Source organism: Phyllopteryx taeniolatus, chromosome 11 (assembly GCF_024500385.1).
Source record: "Phyllopteryx taeniolatus isolate TA_2022b chromosome 11, UOR_Ptae_1.2, whole genome shotgun sequence".
Lineage (NCBI taxonomy): Eukaryota > Metazoa > Chordata > Actinopteri > Syngnathiformes > Syngnathidae > Phyllopteryx > Phyllopteryx taeniolatus.
In genome coordinates, this window is record NC_084512.1 from 20,450,850 (window position 1) to 20,474,429 (window position 23,580).

Below are 23,580 nucleotides of genomic sequence, written 5' to 3' on the forward strand. Positions count from 1 at the left end.
TGCAGTTCATATTTGAAATGGGCCAATCTCAAAAAGTTGTGAATGGATATTAAAGATAATTGATATAGTTTTGACGTGATTGACTTTTGATAAAGATGAGTTACGTAAGGTTAGACAATGTCGTGACCGAGGTATGAGATACCCGAAGGCAACATTTTTCTCCATATTGGATCAGATTAAATTCTGAAGGTGTACCTAATATTATGGCTGGTGAAGGTATACAGTGTTTCCTGTGCCTGTAATCTCACCTTGGCCTTTATGTATTCACTTTCATGACTTTTGGAAGCACTTTTTCGAAGTGCAAAAGTCCTTACAGATCGTTTTAAGTTTGCAAAGTACAACAAAAACATTAACACTACGTACCTCATCGCCACCTTTTTCCCTTCGGGTGATGGTATAGTTACATGGGAAATTACCCCTGAGGCTTAATAACCCCTCCATTAGCGGAATGGTCGATTCTCTGTGCTCTTGCTCCAAGGTTACTTCTGGAATGTGAACCTGGAACTACTGTCCTTAATACACAAAGATAATCACATTCTGCCTGAGACATTTTCCAGAATAAATTAGGAACATTTCACAATGTGAAAACTACTTGCTCACGACTTGTAGAGTACTGTAGCATCGATTACAGCTTCTGGGCTACAACATGACATGTTTTTTCTGCACCCACTTGTGGCAACTTTCCTGAATTGGCATGTTTTCCTGTCAACTCCAGACATTCCTCTGAGATCACAAAGCCCACTTTGAGCAGTGAAAGTGCCTTGAATGTTTAGATACATTGTATTCGTTTCCTCAGCTGTCACAAAGCCAACCTTTTTAAAAGCAATGCCAGTTATTTTCTGTTATGTCAGACGTGACGCCCTTTTCAAACACCTTTGCAGTGTTTAATGGCAAAGGGTATGTTAAATATTGGCATCTTGCAACCTTTTCTTGTGCCTTCCAGCAATTTTCAGAAATCAGAATGACATTGTGGTGAAACCGCACAACAGGAAATTGTAAATGAGTATCGTTATCAGGAAGTTAATCTTCTCGTGCCCTCGTGGTCCACTTCCCAGAGCTTTGGCTGTAGTTTAGAAGATAATGATCAAATCGCACACAGCCAAATTGTGCCTGTTATGGAGGAAATTAATGTCAAATTAGTTTTTTTATCCTGGGAAGAGATGCACCATGGTAGAATTTATATATAACATATGTGCATGGGGCGGCACGGTGGCTCTGGTTAGAGCATCTGCCTCACAGTTCTGAGGACCGGGGTTCAAATCCCGGCCCCCCCTGTGTGGAGTTTGCATGTTCTCCCCTTGCCTGCGTGGGTTTTCTCCCACATCCCAAAAACATGCATGGTAGGTTAATTGAAGACTCTAAATTGCCCGTAAGTGTGAATGTGTGTGCGAATGGTTGTTGATGTGAGCCCTGCTATTGGCTGGAAACCAGTTCGGGGTGTACCCCGCCTCCTGCCCGAAGATAGCTGGGATAGGCTCCAGCACTCCCGCGACCCTTGTGAGGATAAGCGGCTCAGAAAATGGATGGATGGATATATGCATGGATGAAAACAGTGGGGAATGGTAGATATCTACAATATTTTGCATTGCAAGTTATTTGCATCCTAAAAGCAGACTGAATACAAATTTTGGACTAAAAATGAACAGCGGACCTCCAGAAAAAAATACAAACCATTCCAGCATTTTGTTTGAAAGAAGGCATTTTATGTCATTTTTCCACAAATTAAAACCATTCCCAGGTGTCTTAATAAAATGTAATTGTCAAGGGAATGTAGCATGGATGGAAGAGTGGTTACAGGGTTCGATTCTCGGCCCGGGCCTTCCTTCCTATGTTGGGTCTACGTGTTCTGCTCGTGCTTGCATGGGTTTTCTCTGGGTACATAGGGTTCTTCCCACTTTCCAAAAGCATGCATGTTAGGTTATTTGAAGACTCAAAAATGTCCTTAGGTGTGAATGTAAGTATGAATGGTTCTTTGTCTAAAGTATGTGATCTGCGATTGACCGGCAACCAGTTCTGGATATACCACGCCTCTCGGCCAAAGTCAGCTGGGATAGACTCCACCTCACCCGCCACTCTATTGAGGACAAACAGATTATAGAAAATGGATGGATAAATTGAAAGTGTGATCAAAACGCAAAGGGCCAAGAAATACAGCACATTTATCACCCTGAACAGTTTGTTCAAATGAAAAATTGGGAGGCTGTCCTTTTTCATGGGGATAAGCACACTGCTCAACCTGCCCCCCATACTGCTCGAGGCCGTAGATATTTTGAGCCCAAAATAGGTGTATTGCATTCAAGGAAACAGGTAAGCAGAGCTGCATTGATTGTTGTTAGATGCTGCATGTGCTACATACACGGCTCAGCACACTAATTGACAAGTGTATAAGTTGTAGTGTATTAAGTGGTGCCTCTATGAGTGAAAATGCTTTTTTTTTTTTTATCTTTGTGCATTATTTATTTGGATGAAAGCATTTCAGACATTAAGGAACTGTTTTAAATTGTGGAAAACATGCATAACATAATTTAGCCTAATTGTGACGTCAGAGCTAGGTCAAAACCTGGCTTGCTCATTGTCACATTTTCTTACATTCACAGCTCACTTGAAAAATGTACTGTACACGGTTGCATAATTTCACACTTGATGAGTGGGCAGGAATTCCAGAGACTAAATATGTACAGTATGTCCCCTCTGAAACATGAAGACTAAGTGTGCTGGACTGGACCGGAGCGTGTGTTCCAACTACAGTGGGATCACACTCCTTAGCCACTCCTTAGAGGAGTCGAATCTCAGATTCAGGAGGAACAGTGTGGTTTTCGTCCTGATCGTGGAACAGTGGACCAGCTCAACACCCTCGGCAGGGTCCTCGATGGTGCATGGGAGTTCGCCCAACCAGTCTACACGTGTTTTGTGGACTTGGAGAAGGCGTTCGACTGTGTCCCTCAGGGAGTCCTGTGGGGGGTGCTTAGGGAGTATGGGGTACCGAAACCCCTGATATGGGCTGTTCGGTCCCTGTACGACCGGTGTCAGAGTTTGGTCCGTATATCCGGCAGTAAGTCGGACTTGTTTCCGATGAGGGTTGGACTCCGCCAAGGCTGCCCTTTGTCACCGATTCTGTTCATAACTTTTATGGACAGAATTTCTAGCCGCAGCCGAGGCGTAGAGGGGGTCCGGTTTGGTGGCCTCAGTATTGCATCTGTGCTTTTTGCAGATGATGATTTCTGTTGGCTTCATCAAGCCGCGATCTCCAACTCTCACTGGAGCGGTTCGCAGCCGAGTGTGAAGTGGCTGGGATGAGAATCAGCACCTCCAAATCTTAGACCATGGTCCTCAGTCGGAAAAGGGTGGCGTGCCCTCTCCGGGTCGGGGATGAGATCCTGCCCCAAGTGGAGGAGTTCAAGTATCTCGGGGTCTTGTTCACAAGTGAGGGAAGAATGGAACGGGAGATCGACAGACTGATCGGTGCAGCGTCTGCAGTGATGCAGACTTTGTATTGGTCCGTTGTGGTAAAGAAGGAGCTAAGCTGAAAGGTGAAGCTCTCAATTTACCGGTCGATCTATATTCCTACACTCACATATGGTCACGAGCTGTGGGTTGTGACCGAAAGAACAAGATCCCGGATACAAGCGGCCCAAATGAGTTTCCTCCGCAGGGTGTCCTAAGAGATAGGGTGAGAAGCTCGGTCATCCGGGAGGATCTCAGAGTAGAGCCGCTGCTCCGCCACATCGATCCGATACGGATGCCTACCGGACGCCTCCCTGGTGAGGTGTTCCGGGCGCGTCCCAGCGGGAGGAGACCCCAGGGACGACCCAGGATACGCCGGAGAGACTACGTCTTTCGGCTGGCCTCGGAATGCCTCGGGATCCCCCCGGAAGAGCTGGATGAAGTGGCTGGGGAGAGGGAAGTCTGGGCGTCCCTGCTAAAGCTACTGCCCCTGCGACCCGACCTCGGATAAGCGATAGAAAATGGATGGATGGATGGAATAAGTGTGCAGTGTTCTGCAGACTGTCAGTCAGATGTGACCCAGTGGTCCTTTTTCAGAGATCGTGCATGATAAAAACGAGGCAACAGCGAGGCCTCACCAGCCATGTTTGTCATGTCGGGGCGTGACATTTAGGTGATTGAGAAGCCGCTCTAAGTCTAATGTGATGCTAATGTGTCAGCTCGCCGCACGCGTCCTGACATATCAAAGCCACAGTCTATTTCTGGCGGCAAGGAAAATGGAGCAATCATGTCTTCACAATGTATCAGGGAAACAAGGTGAAGAGGTCGCTATCGTACACTTAATCTGCCTCTGCATCGAAGATTTTTGAGACATTCTTTTGAAAACAAGTTGACAGATTTCAGAGTATTATTTTTTTTTTTTTCGGGCGCGATTTATCCCACCCCATGCTGTGACGTGTTCCATATTTATGTTTCCAAATAAAACATGTCTTAACTCTTTCAGAATGTGTTTCCAGTGTGTGAAAGGAAGGTTGTGCGTCATTAAAAGATAGGAAATGTACAAAGTTCTTACAATGGCCAAAATAGATGACTTCCTGTAAAATTTTCATGCATGGGTCCTAAAGACTTCCGTGCATCCTGTTGCAGTAGCTGTATAGAGCTAACTTTTATTAATTAATTTATTTATTTTAATCGCTGAAACTGGTGTCGCTGACTAATTTTCCTAACTTTTGCCACTGAGATAGTTTTGGGGTGAGCTGTGTTTGCACCCTTAAAATACATAAATTTTCATACACACACCCTTGCAAAAGAATTTGTTGTGCCCCCCAAAAATGCAATTATTTCGACCAATGAATAATAATAAACACAGCTATGTGGTTCTAAAAGTGTACTTTTATTCCAGTTGGAACGCACATTTACTCAGCTACTTATAAACAATCCTCCTTCATGTCATTGATGTCTTACTCTTGTAAATTATATTTAAAAAAAACAATAGTATTAAAAATGTGTAGTTTTATGGTATAATTGTATTTACACGAGATGAAAAAAAAATGGCTTTTGGTATGCTAGTCTGGTTCCTCTCTCTTCATTATCCCGATTCATTACTATCTATCAGCTCAGCAATTGAAGTTTATCAAAGATTCACAAGCTAAATTTCCCCCAGGTGAAAGTGTGGAGTTTGTGCTCAGCACCTCCCCAAGGGAGTCCTTCAGAAATGCAAATTCATGTTCCGTTAAAGTGCCTCTCCGTGCGTGATGTTTAAATCTTTTTGCAAACACGTGGCAGCACTCAATGTTCCACACATTATATGTAATAATATTATTCATTCATTCATTCATCTTACATTCCGCGTATCCTTACTAATATTAGCTGAACAAAAACAGAGGTCATAACAGTCCACTAAAAACAGGCAACGGTAAAGCCATAATTAATACAAATGAATAAAATTGAATTCAAAATAAATTCATCTCTACGTAAAAAAATTGGACGTGCCTCTTTCTTTGTTAAAACACATTTTTATATTTACACAACGTAGATAGTATTACAAAAAAGCAAATAGCTATTTAATAGCTACATGCCCGACCTGTGAGAAGCTAACAAGATGACCGAAAAAAATAGCACATTTAGCAACAAGCTAACGAGATGCTAAGGAAACCTAACAGTTTTGACTAAGTTGGGTACCTGTGGAAAGTTAGATGCTTTAAAAACATGGGAGGCTAACAAGATACCAAGGCAACATGCAGAGAGAAGCTAGCAATATTAGCACTGTGGCAGATGGCAGTCATTATTTGTTTTGCAGTACTCATGTAGTATCACCTTCAATAGGGAGATGAGATTACGCCTGACCTTGACGAATGGTTAGAACACATTTGTTCAGGTCATTGGTTTCCTTTTTAATTCTCTACAATCAGGTGTTAGTATGACCGATAAATGACCGGCACCAATTGTTATGGTAATAAGTAATATAGTGTCATTGATTTGGTTATGGTTATTTGAAGAAAGCTATTATAAATGTTCATCACGCCTCATGAGTTCAACACGGTAGAATATTTTAGCTTGAAAATATAACATATCTCAAGATATTTAGATTGGGACGTGAATGCTGAGAGGAAAAAAACAAAAAACAAAGTGCGACTTGTTTAATTTAGATGAACCTTTATTTTAATTGGTTTGTATTTTATTTACTTGACAGTTTCTGTTTGAGAATCAAAAGTGACATTGTGGATGTCATGGCATGACAGAAGGTAATGATATTCTGGGAAAAGCTAGGAGTTTAGCTTTCTGCTTTGGATGCTAGCGCTTTTAACACCATGGAGTATGTGTGGAAAGCTAACGACACAGGGACCGAAGCTAGCGTTAACAACCATGGGTTATTTGTTCGAGGATCGAAATTGACACCATGGATATCATGGCTTGACAAAACCTATCAAGAGGCTAAGAGAATCTCTGAGTATTCTTCCCACTGGGAAAAACTAAATATCGCGAGAATTAAGCAGTTTTAGCAACATGGAGGGCTTTTCAGAAGTTAACGTGATTGCCGAGAAAAGATAGGCTTGGTCTAAAGGCTTCTAATCAGATTACTCTGATGTCGTACTCTACAGTTTAAACCCACTAGATTTACGTATTTGTGTTGCGGCTTGGTTATTGCCATGATAAGCTTTGAATTTACTAGTGTCATATGCTTCCATGGCGGCACGGTGGTCGACTGGTCAACACATCTGCCTCACAGTTCAGAGCTCGCAGGTTCAAAAATCTGCACATGCTCTCCCTGTGCCTGCATACATTTTCCAACATTCAATTGTCTTTTAGTGTGAATGGTTGTTTGTATATATGTGTCCTCTGATTGAATGGCCAGTTCAAGGTATACCCAGCCTCTCTCCCAAAGTTAGCTGGGATTAGCTCCAGCAGACCCATGACCTGAGTAAGGATAAGTGGTACAGAGAATGGATGGATATTCTTCCATGCTTTGAGGACTATTTTCTTTCTTAAAATTGTTCAGCTGTTTGGCTAATCATTTTCATTACTTTACCAAGGAGCCAAGACAAAGTGAGACGCATGTACGACTTTCCGCTACGTCCCAATAGGCTTCATTTCTGGTTGTAGGGTTGCCAGCACACTTTTGTTTTCCATCACCAGCATTCTTCTGTGGTGGTGGCGCAAAAAAAATCAAAGAAAGCCAACACTATGGGACTGGAATACTTGCTCACTGAGGTGAAGTCTCTCCCTCCGACCTCTGTTTTACGCGGCTTTAGAAAATTGTCTGAATTGTATGACTTCAGGGGCATTAGAAAATGAAGACGTTCCACTGTATCGGTACTAAGTGAAGCTTAAAGCGGGGGGATACATACCCTTTAAGGTAAGCTATGCAAGTTTTCAGAATACAAGCAAGATTGGAATCCAGCCTTATTTCTCATTTACTTTCATTTCACGCACTGAACAACACGCCAGTATTAATTACATGTCAAAAAAGTGAAAAATAACATAGAAACAAAAAAAAAATAAAACAAAACTGACATAGAGATCCATGGAGTTACCTACAACAGTTTTCTCTGCACAACAAGAAACAATTCTAATTTGTTCAATGCGGAAAAAGTGCATTTCTGACAGCAAAATGTCACTTCAAAGGTGACACAGATCACAGGCTCATAACAAACAAATGTAATGAGCAAAATAAAGAACACGAACAGAATACACAGAATATACAGAATACACCCAATTATTAAATATTCCGGGCCGGCAAAGAAACGCAGCTCATCACACTATATATGCGAAATATCTTCACACACACACACACGACTGACATGGCTCCAAGGTATATGTCAGACTGGTGATAAGGTATTGGTACAGTATTGGAAAATGTTTACAAGATCAGCACCAATACCCGATATTGGTGTTAGTATCGGTGCATCCATAGAACCGATATTGGTGTTGGTATCGATATTGGTGTTGGTATCGGTGCATCCATAGAACAGACTCGCGATTGTCGGTGGTTATGTATGTGCCTTGTTGTGCTGATCTCGAGTACACAACACACTATGAGAGCAGTAAGTCCACAAATGCAGATTTTTTTTGTTTTTTCTGGTCATGTGTGGGGTTTGTCACATTTTAAAAGTCGTCTAAGATGTTAAAAATCAGTATGTGTGTACCCTGCCCAAGTGCTTTTTACAGCTTCTTGTGTGTTATGATAGTCTTTGATGCATTTCAGCCCTGTGTTCGTTTCCCCCTCGGCATTCAAAGTGAACGTCGGGGGGAATTTACAGCAAATGATTCTCCTGAATGTTTTTCCCAATGAAGAAATTCTGCCGTCTGGAGCGCATCCAAACAACCCCCCCCCGCCACTACCACCACCTGTTTCCGCATACGCCACTGCACTTTCTCTCAATCCTCTTCTCGGCTTGCCTCTGCTTTAAATTGGCGTTGGCGTTTGCCTGGGCCCGCCTCTGTGCTATGGCGGCCGCATAAGAACACGCCTGGGGCCTTCTTTTGCCGATTTGAGATGTTGGTATCAAGGGCACGGAATATTCTTCAGATGTCACTCCAGGCTCTCCCATCTCATTGAGTGTGTTGCTCTCCGGAGTTTCACACTTGCGTCATCTTTTACCTTTGTTGACGACTCACAAAGCCAAAATTACTCAGCCCAGTTTGTTGACAGCATTTAAGCTCCTGAGTGGATTTCCAGAGATGGCTGTGTGATACGTTGCAATTGAGGGGGCTGGAAGGAATCCGTGCTTGGCTCCAAATTCGATTAGGAAAAGGCTGATTGGGCACATTACAACATGGAGGAATAGTAATCCAGATGACTTTTGTCTTCTAAGTGCTGCTCGTTTGGCATCCTAATTAGTAACCTACTTTATCATGATATGCTACACGTCGTTTGCATTATATTGTTACAAAGCAACAAATGGCTTATGTATGGGATATGTATTCAGGCGATAGAGCTGCATGGGATTTGTCTTCCCTATGCTCCATGTTGTCGATAATGTAATAAAACAAAAAGGTGGAATTAATCAAATTCTTTTCAAAGATCAAAGATCCCTAGTGGTTTTAGAAAATGAAATAGCTGGAATAAAAAGTTAAAACTTATTCTTCAAAGGTTTAATTGATTATTTTACACATTTATCAATTGATTTTTTATTTTTTTGAGGCGGGGGGGGGGGGGGGGGGGCAGGGCATATTCGAGCAAGAACCTAGATGGAAAACTTCCAAAATTAAATTAGTACACCAGCTCTCTACCGATCACATATTGAGATTTTTTTTATATGTACGATTGTTGTAGGTCAAAGCAAGAACCCTACGACTCTTCTGAAACATTTAATACAGGGGTGTCAAACTAATTTTTGTCACGGGCCACATCGTAGTTATGACTTCCCTCGGAAGGCTGCTACAACTGTGTACCCATACAGATGAAAGATTACCTCCTATACTGTAATTACATACAATATACACAACACATTTATGAATAGCTAGTTTTGAAATCAGTAGCCTATCAAAACACGTTTTTCAACTATTACATTTCTTTTCAAAGGGGGATTGGACACAAATTTTTTTTTTGCAAATATCTCAATGGTATAACACCAGAACACAATGAGCAATTTTGATTTGCTTTCGCGGGCCACATAAAATGATGTGGCGGCCGGATCTGGCCCCGGGCCACCAGTTTGACTCCTGTGATTTAATTGATTATTGTTGGCTCTCAAGGCAAGAACCCTACTGAGGTAGTCTGACTCAAATGTCAAACCTATGTTTTTCAATTGATATTCTTCAAAGTTCAAACACACAATTCCCTTACCACCTTTCTTTTGGTCATCATTTTTGATGGACTTTCTTCTTCTTTCTGAGGTTATTGTTGTAGGTCTAGAATACTAATACTTGAAGACCTTTTTCAATGTCTCATTTGATTATTGTTCAATGACAAAACAAGAACTCACTTTGAATGATACCTGCGTCCTATTCACCTTGACCAGTCACAATGTGGACAAATTATCTGAGGATGTTTTCATATGTCTGGAGAAGAACATTATTTTGTGTTGTTATGTGATCTAAGATGATTTTAGCTGAGGTCCAACATCAACCTTCTTTGGTTCCTCGTATTAATTTGATCACCTGAAACATGTCATGGATTTTTGTTCAAAGTCAGAGAGAGAACCCTACTGATTTTGAATGATAGACCAGGGAGCTTAGGTCAGTGATGGGAAGTCCTAGACTCTTTTATCAATTTCAAGTTGAACATACTGTCTCTTTGAAATATGTGAGTTTGTTGTTGTATGACTGGACAAGAATACTATTGATTTATATTGATATTAGGACATGCTCCCCACCACCCTTCTTCAGTTTATCATTTTTTATTAATCACCTTAAATATGTCTTGGATTATTGCTCAGTAGGTCTGGGCAAGACCTATCGATCTTGGTTGCAGTAGTGGTCCTACAATTTTTTATTTTTTTTCAGCTCGTATCTTAACCTCAGTGAGAAATTGCATTGTTTCTTTTATTCATTTGATAAAGAAAATGTTTAGCAAGCCAAGCATTAAAGAGTTTTTGAAGAGTGTTTGCATAGAAGAATGCATTTGTTCATTCGACGTTCTAAAATTAACGTGCACACATGCGCCCACTCATCCCCCTTGCGGGAGACTGCACGACTTCCCGCATTTGTCTGCGTTTTGTTTTTTCTCCTCTATTACTACTACGACTAAAGTGTCCCTACGGCTTTTTTACTTTTAAGTTGTGCAGCCTACGCTCTTCTTACTCCTGTCTTTGTTCACAAATGCACACTGCCTCTCTGTGACACGCAGCTTCCATGAAGAAGCCCTTCAGTCCTGTTATGGCGTGCCTGAAGGTTGTCTGTTCTTTTCATTAGATGTTCAGTAGATGTTTCAAATTTGTAAGTACGTATGAATGTGCTAAATGTATTACCGTATTTTCACGACCATAAGGCTCACCGTATTAAAAGGCGACGTCTCAGTTACGGGGTCTATTTCTAGATCTAACACATACATAAGGCGCACTGTATTAATGGGCGCAGGCATGGTAAAAAAAACGCTAGCTTAAAACATACGGTAGCATGCATGCGCGCTAAAACAATGTTTTTAAAAAGGCAACGGGAGCAAAACGGAGTTTGGTTGTACTTTATTGAACAATTTAACAATGTACTCACGTTATTTTTTGATCAATCCTCATCCACAAATCCATCGAAGTCCTCCTGTTCTGTATCCGAAATGAACAGCTGGGCAAGTTCTCCATCAAACACGCCTGGTTCCCTCTCGTCATTGTCGGAGTCCACAGTCTCGTTGCCGTGCGGGTCCTCAGAAATTATGCCGGCTTTTATGAAAGCTCGAACAACAGTGCAAGCAGACACGTTAGCCCAAGCATCCACAATCCATTCACAAATTGTGGTGTAACTCGCCCGGCGCTGCCTCCTAGTCTTAGTAAAGCTGTGTTCGCCATCTGTCATCCATGGCTCGCATCTTCACTTTGTACGCCTTGTTTACACCGATGTCCAGCGGTTGGAGTTCATTAATCCATTGCTCGAGTTGGTCTTCCAACTTGGGCCACCTCGCCTTGTTTCCGCGGAAACTCAGCTTCGTCATCTTGACTTGGCGAAGCTCGTTTTCCTGCTTCCTCCACTTGCGAACCATGGATTCGTTGATCTTGAATTCTCTTGCGGCTGCTCGATTTCCATGTTCCTCCGCGTAACTGATAGCTTGCAGTTTAAACTGTGCTTCGTAAGCGTGTCTCTTCGTAGGTGCAGTTTACGACTGCGGTCAAGCCAGCCTCCACTCATAAAGTAGCAGTCAAGCCAGCCGACCCTAATTTTGTTCATAGTATGCATTACGGTAATAGGTCGCCAACTCGCGGCAAAAGCCACCTTCAAAATAAAAGCTTCCCAATAATACGGATGTCAGTGCTCTTCGGTTAAGGAATGCAACCAGCAAAGTTAATTTGAATCTTGAGATACATTAAAAAATTTTGTTTATTTGATATCTTAAGAAAAATAAATGGTAAATGGACTGCACTTATATAGCACTACATCATCACAGTGCCCAAAGCGCCATGCAAGGCACTGCCAGGCCCACTGGGAGCAAATTAGGGTTCAGTGTCTTGCCCAAGGACACTTCGACATGCGGACAGTCGTAGCAGTGATTCAAACCTGTTCTACCTACTGAGCCAAAGCCAATCCAACATAATCCCATTGGTATCGCAAGACAAGTCCAGATCTGTGTGACAGACCACCAAGGATTCCATTAAAAGAGGTTTGATGAAGATCTGATATTGTATTTCAAAGTAAAAGTCTCTGAAAACTGCATATTTTGCTGTCATTACTCCTGACAGAAAAATCTGTTAAAAAAATCTATGAGATACGTCCGTATTATTGGGAGGCTTTTATTTTGAAGGTGGCTTTCGCCACGAGTTGGCGACTTATTACCGTAATGCCTAGTATGAACAAAATTAGGGGCGGCTGTCTGTATTCCTACTTTACGAGTGGAGGCTGGCTTGACCGCAGCCATTTTCGGGGGTCCTTAGCCAAACCGATGTTTTGCACAATGCACATACCCGCGCTATATACCTGCTGGGGCGTGCCTTTAGCGTCCTCCTTCACGCTCACCCTTCCCCCTTTACGTCCACCTGCTGTCCTCAGCCACGTCTGCTTTTCCTCTGTATAAGCAGCGTGTCGGCAGGAAATGCTCCCAGTCAGTCAAGCGGAGCGCTCATCACACAACAACATTTATAGATGTTGGAACTCGGTGCACACATAAGCCGTGCTGCACTATAAGGCGCCCCGTCCATTTTGGAGAAAATGTAAGACTTTTAAGTGCGCCTTATGGTCGTGAAAATACGGTACTCAACTGTATGAGCAGCACGTCTTGCAAGTCACGCATCAATGTTTTCATTGCACCCCATTTAAATTTCAAAGCAGTTTTGCGCAATTAGGCCCCCGAGATGTGGCGTCTGAAGCGTGGAGGTAAATATTGCTTTTGGACTCGATGGACGTCGTATGGCTTGATGAAATCTATAAATGAGAGGGGAATTAACATCTAAGCGTGACTGTTCTGAGGTTGGGAGATAAGATTAGTGGCTCGCGGTGCTTAGATTCATGCTGGCTTTTCATCAACGAGTGTGTTACGTGGTGCTGATGGGTATGAACTGTTGCTGCTTCCATCGGATTGCTTTTTCAGATTAGTGTCATGTACGTACCTGAGGTGGATTGTTTTTGGGCTGTTTTCCCTGTCCCTTTCGACACATTCTTCATATTTCAGAACAGCCTTTCCCATACCTTCTAAGCCACACACCTCCTTAACGCTCCGTGCTCAACAACATAACTCCATCCATCCATTTTTATTTTTTAAATTGAAACCCAATAAACCTGAAAAAATGTAAACAAACCCAGTTTATAGTGGATTCGTATGTAATTGTATGTTTTACAACAGACTTTCCCTATCTTTTTCATACCATGCACCTCCTTCAACACCCTGACAGAGTTGCCACACCCAATCCCCAACAGCACAACATGGCAAAAAAATCAAAGGCCTGCTGCACACCAAACAACGTAGCGGAAACCGACTGAACGGTCACGCGGTATGCGTGGTTTGGCAACTACATTTCATGAGAGACCGACAGTCGGCCACTGGTTGTGCTGCAATTCAAGATTTGAATCGCAGGTGAACACTGTTGCATCATCGCAGATGTAACAGAGATTCAAAAACATGAGCTTTCACAGCCGCTGCCGCGCCCAAGCCCTATATATATATATATATATATATATATATATATATATATATATATATATATATATATATATATATAAAACATTTATAAAAACAGAATACAATGATTTACAAATCATGTTCAACCTATATTTAATTGAATACACTACAAAGACAAGATATTTAATGTTCAAACTGATCAACCTTATTGTTTTTAGGAAATAATAATTAAATTAGAATTTTATGGCTGCAACACGTTCCAAAAAAAGCTGGGACAGGTGGCAAAAAAGACTGAGAAAGGAATGCTTATCAAACACCTGTTTGGAACATCGCACAGGTGAACAGGCTAATTGGGAACAGGTGGGTTCCATGATTGGGTATAAAAGGAGCTTCCCTGAATTGCTCAGTCATTCACAAGCAAAGATGGGGCGAGGTTCACTAGTGCGTGAGAAAATAGTCGAACAGTTTAAGGATAATGTTCCTGAACGTACAATTGCAAGGAATTTAGGGATTTCATCAACAACGGTCCATAATATCATCAAAGGGTTCAGAGAATCTGGAGAAATCACTGCATGTAAGCGGCAAGGCTGAAAACGAACATTGAATGCCCGTGACCTTCGATCCCTCAGGCGGCACTGCATCACAAACTGACATCAGTGTGTAAAGGATATCAGCACATGGGCTCAGGAACACGTCAGAAAACCAATGTCAGTAAATACAGTTCAGCGCTAAATCCGTAAGTGCAACTTGAAACTCTACTATGCAAAGCAAAAGTAATTTATCAACATCACCCAGAAACGTTGCCGGTTTCTCTGGGCCCGAGCTCATCTGAGATGGACTGATGCAAAGTGGAAAAGAGTTCCGACGAGTCCTAAGAAATCTGGTTTATCATATACAGAAGCTAAGTGATTTTGTTGTACAACAGCCTTTCCCATTTTCTTTCAGCCACGCACTCCAATAACACTCCGACTTAGTGTGCCTGCATCCATCCCCAGCAAAAAATATAAACAAGCCACATTTGCCCTATAGCTACATTGAGTTTGCATCATCGAACAGCATTTCTGAAACTTGAGGTATGTAGTGCAGCCCCAAAGTTGGTGCACTTTTATCCCCAACTCTCCCACTCTGTTACTAATGATTCCAAATATTCAAAAACAAATATTTAATAAAACAGACAAAAAACAAATGGAAAGAAGCAAATTAGAGGGTTGCTCCCAAATTTCAGTGCGTAGTGCGAGCTTAGTGTCCAGAGAAACACACACACACACACACACACACACAGACATACAGTATTAGCGTTCATTTATCATTCTGAAACATCACATCCAAACGTACGAAAAGGTCTCAGTGGAATCCGTGCTCGTGCCTTAATACACGACACCCATTGATTCACCCAGGTGATTAATGTGCGTACCTCCGTCGCCACGTTGACCCTGTTCTCATGTAGAATGTAGTAGATGATGCCAAAAACTAATGAGTAGAAAACATTCTGATTTCCTGCGTTAAAATCATAAATCTAACTGCTTTGAAATAGTACAATAGTACAATCGTGTTTTAATTGTTATTGAATGAAAAAACCCACTACCCAAACAGATTCCCAAACTGTGAAAAGAATTAAAAAGAAACTGTGTATAGCCTAAAACTGCATTAATTTGTATAACAGCCTTTCCCAAACCTTTTTACCCCCTTCAACAGGCTGACAGGTTTAGCGTACCCCACCCAGTGCATCCCAACCCAAAAAAATCCAAACCCACGCTCTTGAAAGTATTGATGATTTTGTCATGCTGTGGGCCACAGCTAACGCCCAGACACTCGCACACATACAGTACTTACTGCTGTCACACGCCACCCCACCAGACGCTGCCTCTTAAAGGCACATCCATGTACAAAGACACAACAATATTATACCTCTAGTATTTTCGATACATTTTATGCTTAAAATTTGTTTTTTTATTCAAATACATTTACGTGTTTAAAAAAAACATCCATCCATCCATCTTCTGAGCCGCTTCTCCTCACTAGGGTCGCGGACGTGCTGGAGCCTATCCCAGCTGTCATCGGGCAGGAGGCGGGGTACACCCTGAACTGGTTGCCAGCCAATCGCAGGGCACATACAAACAAACAACCATCCGCACTCACATTCACACCTACGGCAAATTTAGAGTCTCCAATTAATGCATGTTTTTGGGGTGTGGGAGGAAACCGGAGTGTCCGGAGAAAACCCACGCAGGCACGTGGAGAACGTGCAAACTCCACACAGGTGGGGCTGGGGATTGAACCCGGGTCCTCAGAACTGTGAGGCTGACACTCTAACCAGTCGTCCACCGTGCCGGTTTAAAAAAAAAAAGCAGTTTAAATGTGTTTGAAGTACGTATATACAAAAATTAATGGTGGGTTTAATATTGTGTTCTGGAATGTATTTCCATCCATAAACAGAAGTTCACTGTGTAACAGTCCAACTTTATACTTTTCGTATTGCATACCGCTTTGGAGGGCGCTCACGCACCCCCACATGCCACACTATGGGAATGCCAAGGGCCAAACAAAAGACTGGTCCATCTTTTGGATTGAGTGTTGCAAAAAGCTGCTAAAATTCAAAGAAAACGCAAAGTCCAGAGTTAATCCTTAGATGCCTGCTGAACTATGGTTTCAGGAGGTACCTTAAGGTTTACTGTGGCGAAAAAGCTTGTGATTTTAATGCTAATCACTGTTGCCCCATGGCCTGTCAGACGCTCTCCATGTTACAGGTGGTCTTGAATTACAAAAACGAAGCTGCGAGGCTCCCTGAGGCTTGACTGACATTAAAAGACCGCCATGAATCGCTCACAGGGATGTTAAAAGCTCCACCGGCTTACCCCCCCCATCTCTCTTGCTTTATCTGTGCAGGCTGTGGAGACCAACCTGGCGTCCAAGGACAGTCACTGGGTCTATGCCAACGAGGTGAGTCCGAACACAAACATGCTGATTCAATGCACTTTTATTCCGGGTTTTGTAATTTCTACGCTGTTTGTTTGACAAACCTTTATTTGATACCGCACAATGGCCTTTTTTATTTAAACACGTGATGTCAGCATGTTCTGAACCGACATCAAGCTAAACGCTCTAAAGTGGACATCATAGCGGAACAGTGAAGTGCGCTTCTAGTGAATAAAGGACCGCCCCGCCATTCTTTTAACTGCCTCTGTATGTTTCCAATGATTCCAATTATTCTAAAAAGCAAACGGATGGAAGTGAATAAAAGGGTTGTTCCCAGTTGACCTTCCAAAAAATTAGCATTTCAGTTCCCAGGAGGGAACTCGCTGTCTAGAATAACACACAGACACACACACACACACACAAACATTTAAAGACTGGCGAGCATTTAGCATGCTGAAACATCACTTGCTAGAGTGCGGAAAGATATCATTGGAATCAGTGCATAAGGCTCAATTGATCCGCTCAGATGATTCATGAGTAGAACATTTTGGGGGGATTATGCCATTGAGTTTGGCTCGCAACTTTGTCCCAGTTTTTAATTTTGGCCCCACTGTGAATTTTGTCATGTGGTGTCACGTGTCTCATTGATGATGTCATAGTCCACGCTTTTCGACAGCAAGCTACTGAATTTGGTTACAGCCTAGTGCCACAGCCTATTGTGCCTTAATTGTTTCTAGATACAATTCATCACTTAAATATTCCACACAACTGACCTGAAACACATGAGCAATCTGTTAATCTATTAACACACCCATTCCAAGTTTTCAAGTTCGCTGTTATTCTTTTGGAATGCCTAATTTCACAGCATTTTGCAAACCAAAGTGGCAGTCTTGTTGCAGTTAAATGTAATTTAGTTCAGGTGATAAATCGTTAACCAAGGGGGTTGAATATTGATTACTCAAGGTTAATCAGGCATTTGGTATTGCAGAGCTTGCAGTCCAATTTGCCTCACCTAACGTTACATTAATTTTTGTTTTTTTAAATAACTACCTTTTGCTTTGAATCAGTTCATCCAGGCATGTCTGTAAAATATTGCTCCACATGGGCTAAAGAGGCCTTGAGCTCTCTGAAAAGCCTTTCTGTCTGCCTCTTTTAATTCATATTATTGGTTTTGTATGCCTCACAAAGCAGCACAGGAAAGGCTTTTGCAGTCTGAGCCTATTTGATAAGTGACAGGCGATAATTTTTAATTTGAAGCCGTCTTCATACTTGAGCTGGTGCATTGCTTTAAGTCTTTTATTACAGAGAGAGAAATTATGTATGAGCTAACGCTGCGTTCGCTTCCTTTAGAGCTATGTTGTCATATCAACATATGTTCTTTTCTAAAGGGTGATTTCCCTCAGCTCTCTAACCTAATTCTCAGAACTATAAAAAAAAAGTTACAGTTCTCTTTCCTTGTTGTAGATCCTCTTTTCCTTTTTATTATCCAAAGTAAACTGCCCGTGAAGCTGATGCTCACCTTGAAATGAGGACAATGCATAGTTGTCCTTCAGAGCTCCTCACTTGTGCAGGAAGTCATTTTTAAATACAATTATGACCCCTTACAGTAAGAGGTTAACTAAATGGTGTTTGTTTTTATTTCTTCAAGAACCACACTGTAAGCTGGATCTCAGTGTGCATTTATTTACAAAAAAAAATAGTGGAACGTTTGCTTCTCAATAGGGTGGGAGGAGATATGATGGGGAGCTAATTTGTATTTATTATCCCTAAATTTGTTTTCCCAGAAGTTCCTGAGCACTGCTGTGCGAGGAGATTTTAAGGGCGGACAATACTTCAGAATAATGAATGACGTAGATATGTAATTGCACACTGAATTACATATCCTGATTTAGTTCATTTCATTTGTGCTCAGGGAACTACATGGACAAACGAATTGGATTATGTGTAGGTGAACGGACAGAGACAGACCGATGATTATATTGTGTGTGAATGGAAATATCTAAATGAACAACGTAATGTTTACATTATGTGAGTCAATAGACAATTGCATTGTGTACTGTACAGTATATATGAATGGACAGACTAGTGTAGTCACGATACCAAAATTCTAAATTCGATATTATACCTGCATAAAGTAGCTCGATACCAATACTGAAACAATACCACCATTAAAAATCTACAAGATCAGTACAAGCGGAATGAAAACTGACAAAACTTCAAATTCTTATTTTTATCAATTCAAAATTTTAGGATACTTGATTTAAAAAAATAAATAAATACAAATTGAACATTTTTAAACACTTGAACATTTGCACATACAACATTAAACACTGAACATTTGAGCACACACACAAAAAAAAAAAATATTTTAAAATACTGGTTACTCAAAAAAACTGGTACCGTACCATTTTTGACATTGAAACATTGTGGTCCGGTATTGGTACTGGTGTGACACTAGGACAGATGTTTACATTGTTTTTACAGTACATGAATGGACAGAAAGATAATCACATTCTCTATATGAGAATGGACAGTGTGTGGAAGTGAATGGACATCTATGTTTACGTATTGTATGACAATGGTCGGATGTTTCCACATTATAATTGGGCGTGGATTTCAATGGAAAAAATAGAAATGGACAAACAGATGATTTCATTCACACTATGAGTGTATCTGACTGAACAGACAAAAGTTCATGTTATAGTTGACATGTGAGGGGACAGATGCTTATTGTACAGTATGTGCCAGACACCCACCCATGACCTTGTGTTTAAATGCATAAAGAATGAAAACAAACGAGATTGTTTTAAGCTTTTACCTCATACCCGATATTCATTAGATAGAGGAATGGGGGGAACACTCAACAGAATCCATTAAATGTATTTTTGAAAGCCTCAAGAGAAAAAAAAAATATCATGACCTTCTACTTGTGCCACTGGACCTTAGTTCAAATTAGTCTTGTTTTATCACTTGATCCTGAAGGGATAGAAATAATCGTACACGTTTTTAGCGAGTCCATGCTCCCTGGTCATAACTCAATCATGACATTCATTTCAGACGCATGATCTCTCGACCCACAAGTGACTAAGCCCCAATCCCCAACACCTCCTTATCCCTAACGGGAAGCCTCTCACATTTCATTCAACTCCAGCTCCACTGGAGGATATGTTAATCCAGCACCGGCCACGAGCAATGAATGGTAAAATTTTGCTCCAAAGAGAAGTGCGAGAGCTCAGAAGTGTCATGTATGGTGATGATGGAAGGCCATGAGGAGGAGGATGTGTGAGGAAGATCGCAGGGTGAAACCATTGGGGTGCTGCAGACTTTAAGATAAATGGATGGCATAATCAATGTGCTTGCATTATAGTATAAATGCACATTAATTTAGCTAGATATACAGTGGATTGATACATATACTATACATAATGTACTATAAAGAGCCCATGTGTAAAACTGGACAAGTGTTGATTGCCTTTAATGGGCTTTTTTGTTCACAGTCAATAAAAGTTTCTTTGAGGCTCGAGAGCACAGGCAAACGCATTGGACAACATAGTCATTTAAGAAAAGAAGAGAGGATTCCGAATTGGATATTTGCGGCAGGACTCGAGACCAAGTGTATCAGCGGGGGGTGAGAGGCGGCCGAGCCTCCCGCTGGCTCGGCCGAAAGCAGCGTGCGGCGGCAGACGCGCGCTTGTTTTGGTGTCAAAAATTCAGATGGATTGCACATCCAGGAAGGAGTTGGAACTTGTGTTGTTTTTCTTCTCAAAAAGCGTTACGGTGACACTCAACAACGCGTGATGGATAAGGTGGCTGCGCCCGCTGTGACAGGCAGAGTTGAGGAGGAGAGTCGTGAGATGATTGATGTCCTCAGGTAACCGGCGTTGCGTAATTGAAAGATTCAGATTACTGCAAAGGCCATCTAAAGGTGTGCACTCACTGGATACAATGTTAGATACACCAGCACGATATCCAGTACAAGAGCGAGTGGTAGTATGTACCAGTCAAACACGAGGCACGTACAAACAACCAAAGGATGAATTTTCATTCACACTCTAAATTGTCCGTAGGTGCACTACACTAGGTACAAGACTAATATATGGATGCATTGGATTTCAGGCATTTGAGCAAGTAGTGCATCATGTTTTGCCTGGTCTTTTTCAGGGGGAAAAAAAGATGCTTTAGCTCTCATTTCTAAGCATTTGCTTCACATTGCTGAGAATAACTGCCTGCATAATGAGAACAATGATGAGAAATTGTAGTGAAAGTAGAGTTGCCGTGGTGAGCAGGGGGTAGGAAGCCTTTGATTGGTCGGCTTGATTGCAGATAGTGAGAATTTTCAGTAGAGGGAACACTTAATGGCCTAACAGTAATTGGATGAAGACAAAGATGTCGGTTTGTGATTGGAAGCAGAGATTAGCTACAGTTTAAGGAGTGTGGACAAAATGTGCTCGTAACTCAGTCACTTTGTACAACTTCGCTACCGACTCAAATTACAACCCCAGTTCCAATGAAGTTGGGACGTTGCGTAAACATAAATAAAAACAGAATACAATGATTTGCAAATCATGTTCAACCTATATTTAATTGAATACACTACAAAGACAAGATATTGAATGTTCAAACTGATAAACTTTATTGTTTTTAGCAAATAATCATTAAATTAGAATTTTATGGCTGCAACTCGTTCCGAAAAAGCTGGGACATGTGGTAAAAAAAGACTGAGAAAGTTGAGGAATGCTCATCAAACACCTGTTTGGAACATCCCACAGGTGAACAGACTAATTCTCCCATTGAAAATGTGTGGCGCACTATGAAGCGTAAAATACGACAACGGAGACCCCGGACTGTTGAACAGCTAAAGCTGTACATCAAGCAAGAATGGGAAAGAATTCCACCTACAAAGCTTCAACATTTTGTGTCCTCAGTTCCCGTTTATTGAATGTTGTTAAAAGATAAGGTGATGTTACATAGTGGCAAAAGATAAGGTGATGTTACATAGTGGTGTCCCAGCTTTTTTGGAACATGTTGCAGCCATAAAATTCCAAGTAAATGATTATTTGCTAAAAACAATAGTTTATCAGTTTGAACATTAAATATCTTGTCTTTGTAGTGTATTCAATTAAGTATAGGTTGAACATGAGTTGCAAATCATTGTATTCAGTTTTTATTTATGTTTAACCCAACGTCCCAACTTCATTGGAATTGGGGTTGTAAAAGCAGCTTTCTGCACTTGGCTGGCAACCAGTTAAAGTTCTACTCCACCTCTCGCCCAAAGTCAGGTGGGATAGACTACATCTCACCCGTAACCCTAATGAGGACAAGTGCTATAGAAAATGGATGAAAAGATCGTGTTTGGATGTTGAAACCAGTGATAATCTCTCCATGTGTTCCTCATAGTCGCTAACTGACCGGTGACCAGATCAGGATGGGATTAGGTCCAGAGCTCATCTGTGACTGTGCACAGGATAAAATGTTCAGAAAATGAGTCGATGGATGGATATACATGGTGGTACAGGACAGACCTGTAATACCACTGATGGATCACTACCATGTCCATGGACACCAGATGCCAAAGCATCTATATTTGTCAAATCTAAAGGAGAATGTGCTGATAGCTAATTCCGATCAATCAATGCATAATGTCCTAAACCATAAATGGTGACTATGGAAGGTCCAGAGCCTCGTCATCATTAATCCAAGGAAGCCCAGACAGAGGACCCCAGTCTGTAATGATTGACCTAACTGCAATACTTCAAGAGCCAAAGCCATTTGCTTTGACTCGTATTATTGTGTCATTATAGATGAGCTTCATATAGAAGGCCTTCCTTTACTAAAGCCCTGTATCAGGAAGTAGTTAGCTTTACCCTAAATGACCCAAAAAAAAAAATGCATGCTGAAATGTTACTGGTTAGATATTTTGGGACCCTTTCCAATGGAAATGTTAAAAACTGTACAGAAGTGAACCAAACATTATTGCCTGGTGGAAATGGGGGACATTTTGGTTCCATTCATTAACCATACGAAAATGTCTTCTCTTCCAAAATAGCTGATCTACCTTAACATTTATCTCCACCATGTGATATGGTACCACTGTGGTTTGGTGGAGTTAGACACGCTGCAGTTGGTTGATGACAGAGAATTGTTGTTTCCATCAGCAATGGAATAGGAAGAGCACAAACGCAGTGTACCTTTTTCCTCGTTAATTCCATTGGCACGTAACATGTGTCGCGCTGGTGTCAAGTCACGGTATTTCCATAGCTGACGCAGTTTTCACCCTCCTGCCTACGCACCAGATGCGCCAGTTTGAGATTTACTGACGCAAAGTGAACCGAGGCAAATCACACTGTACTTTACCAATTGGTGAAAGTGGGGCTTATTCCTCCCCACCTCGGGTCAGGGTCATGCCAGCATTACGTGGGCAGCCCTGAAGTAGAGCAATGAGCTCTGTAATGGGTCGGTTTATTTTTACAGGTGCATTCGACTGGAAGCCAGAGCGTGAATTAAATAAACAAATAATTGAATTATTCACACATCATTCCACCTTGTTGCGTTCAGATGGGAGGCTCTCATTCCAATTAGGCAGTCTCACAAACAGTCCGATATTAAGTGCAAAGGCAGTTACAATGCGATTCTCCCTGGACCGTGCGACGTGTTTCCACTCTGGCGTGAAATTATGGCACATTTCTCTCTTTTCCACTTCTGATCTCATCGTTATCAAATAGTTCGTATGCTTACCATTCCTATAAGTGTATTTCAATGTTCAAAAGGCACTTGTCGCTCCCAGCAGCTTGCGTAAAGCACCTTGATGTCCAATTAATTAAAGCGCCGCCATGATTACTGGTAAAAATGTTTTATTTATTTCTTGATGAAAGATTAATGGCTAGGACTGAGTGGCACGCAGAGGATCATTTAACCTTTCTGTCAGATGAGCTGGATTTGATTAATGCCCCGGCTCGTCTGGCTGTCATTGGCGCAAAGTTGCACCACGTTTCACTTTTCTTTTCCTCCCAAATTTGATG

The 23,580-nt window shown here is 41.6% G+C and overlaps 1 protein-coding gene across 7 annotated transcripts in view; it reads left to right on the plus strand.

The window, feature by feature from the left end:
- The window catches only part of grid1a (glutamate receptor, ionotropic, delta 1a), a 325,765-nt gene that overhangs the window by 249,198 nt on the left and 52,987 nt on the right, over positions 1 to 23,580 (plus strand). For all 7 annotated transcript variants that reach the window (XM_061788917.1, XM_061788916.1, XM_061788919.1 and 4 more), the window contains one exon: positions 16,532 to 16,585. In XM_061788917.1, coding sequence (XP_061644901.1) covers positions 16,532 to 16,585 — 54 coding nt within the window. The remainder of the gene's footprint in view (positions 1 to 16,531; positions 16,586 to 23,580) is intronic.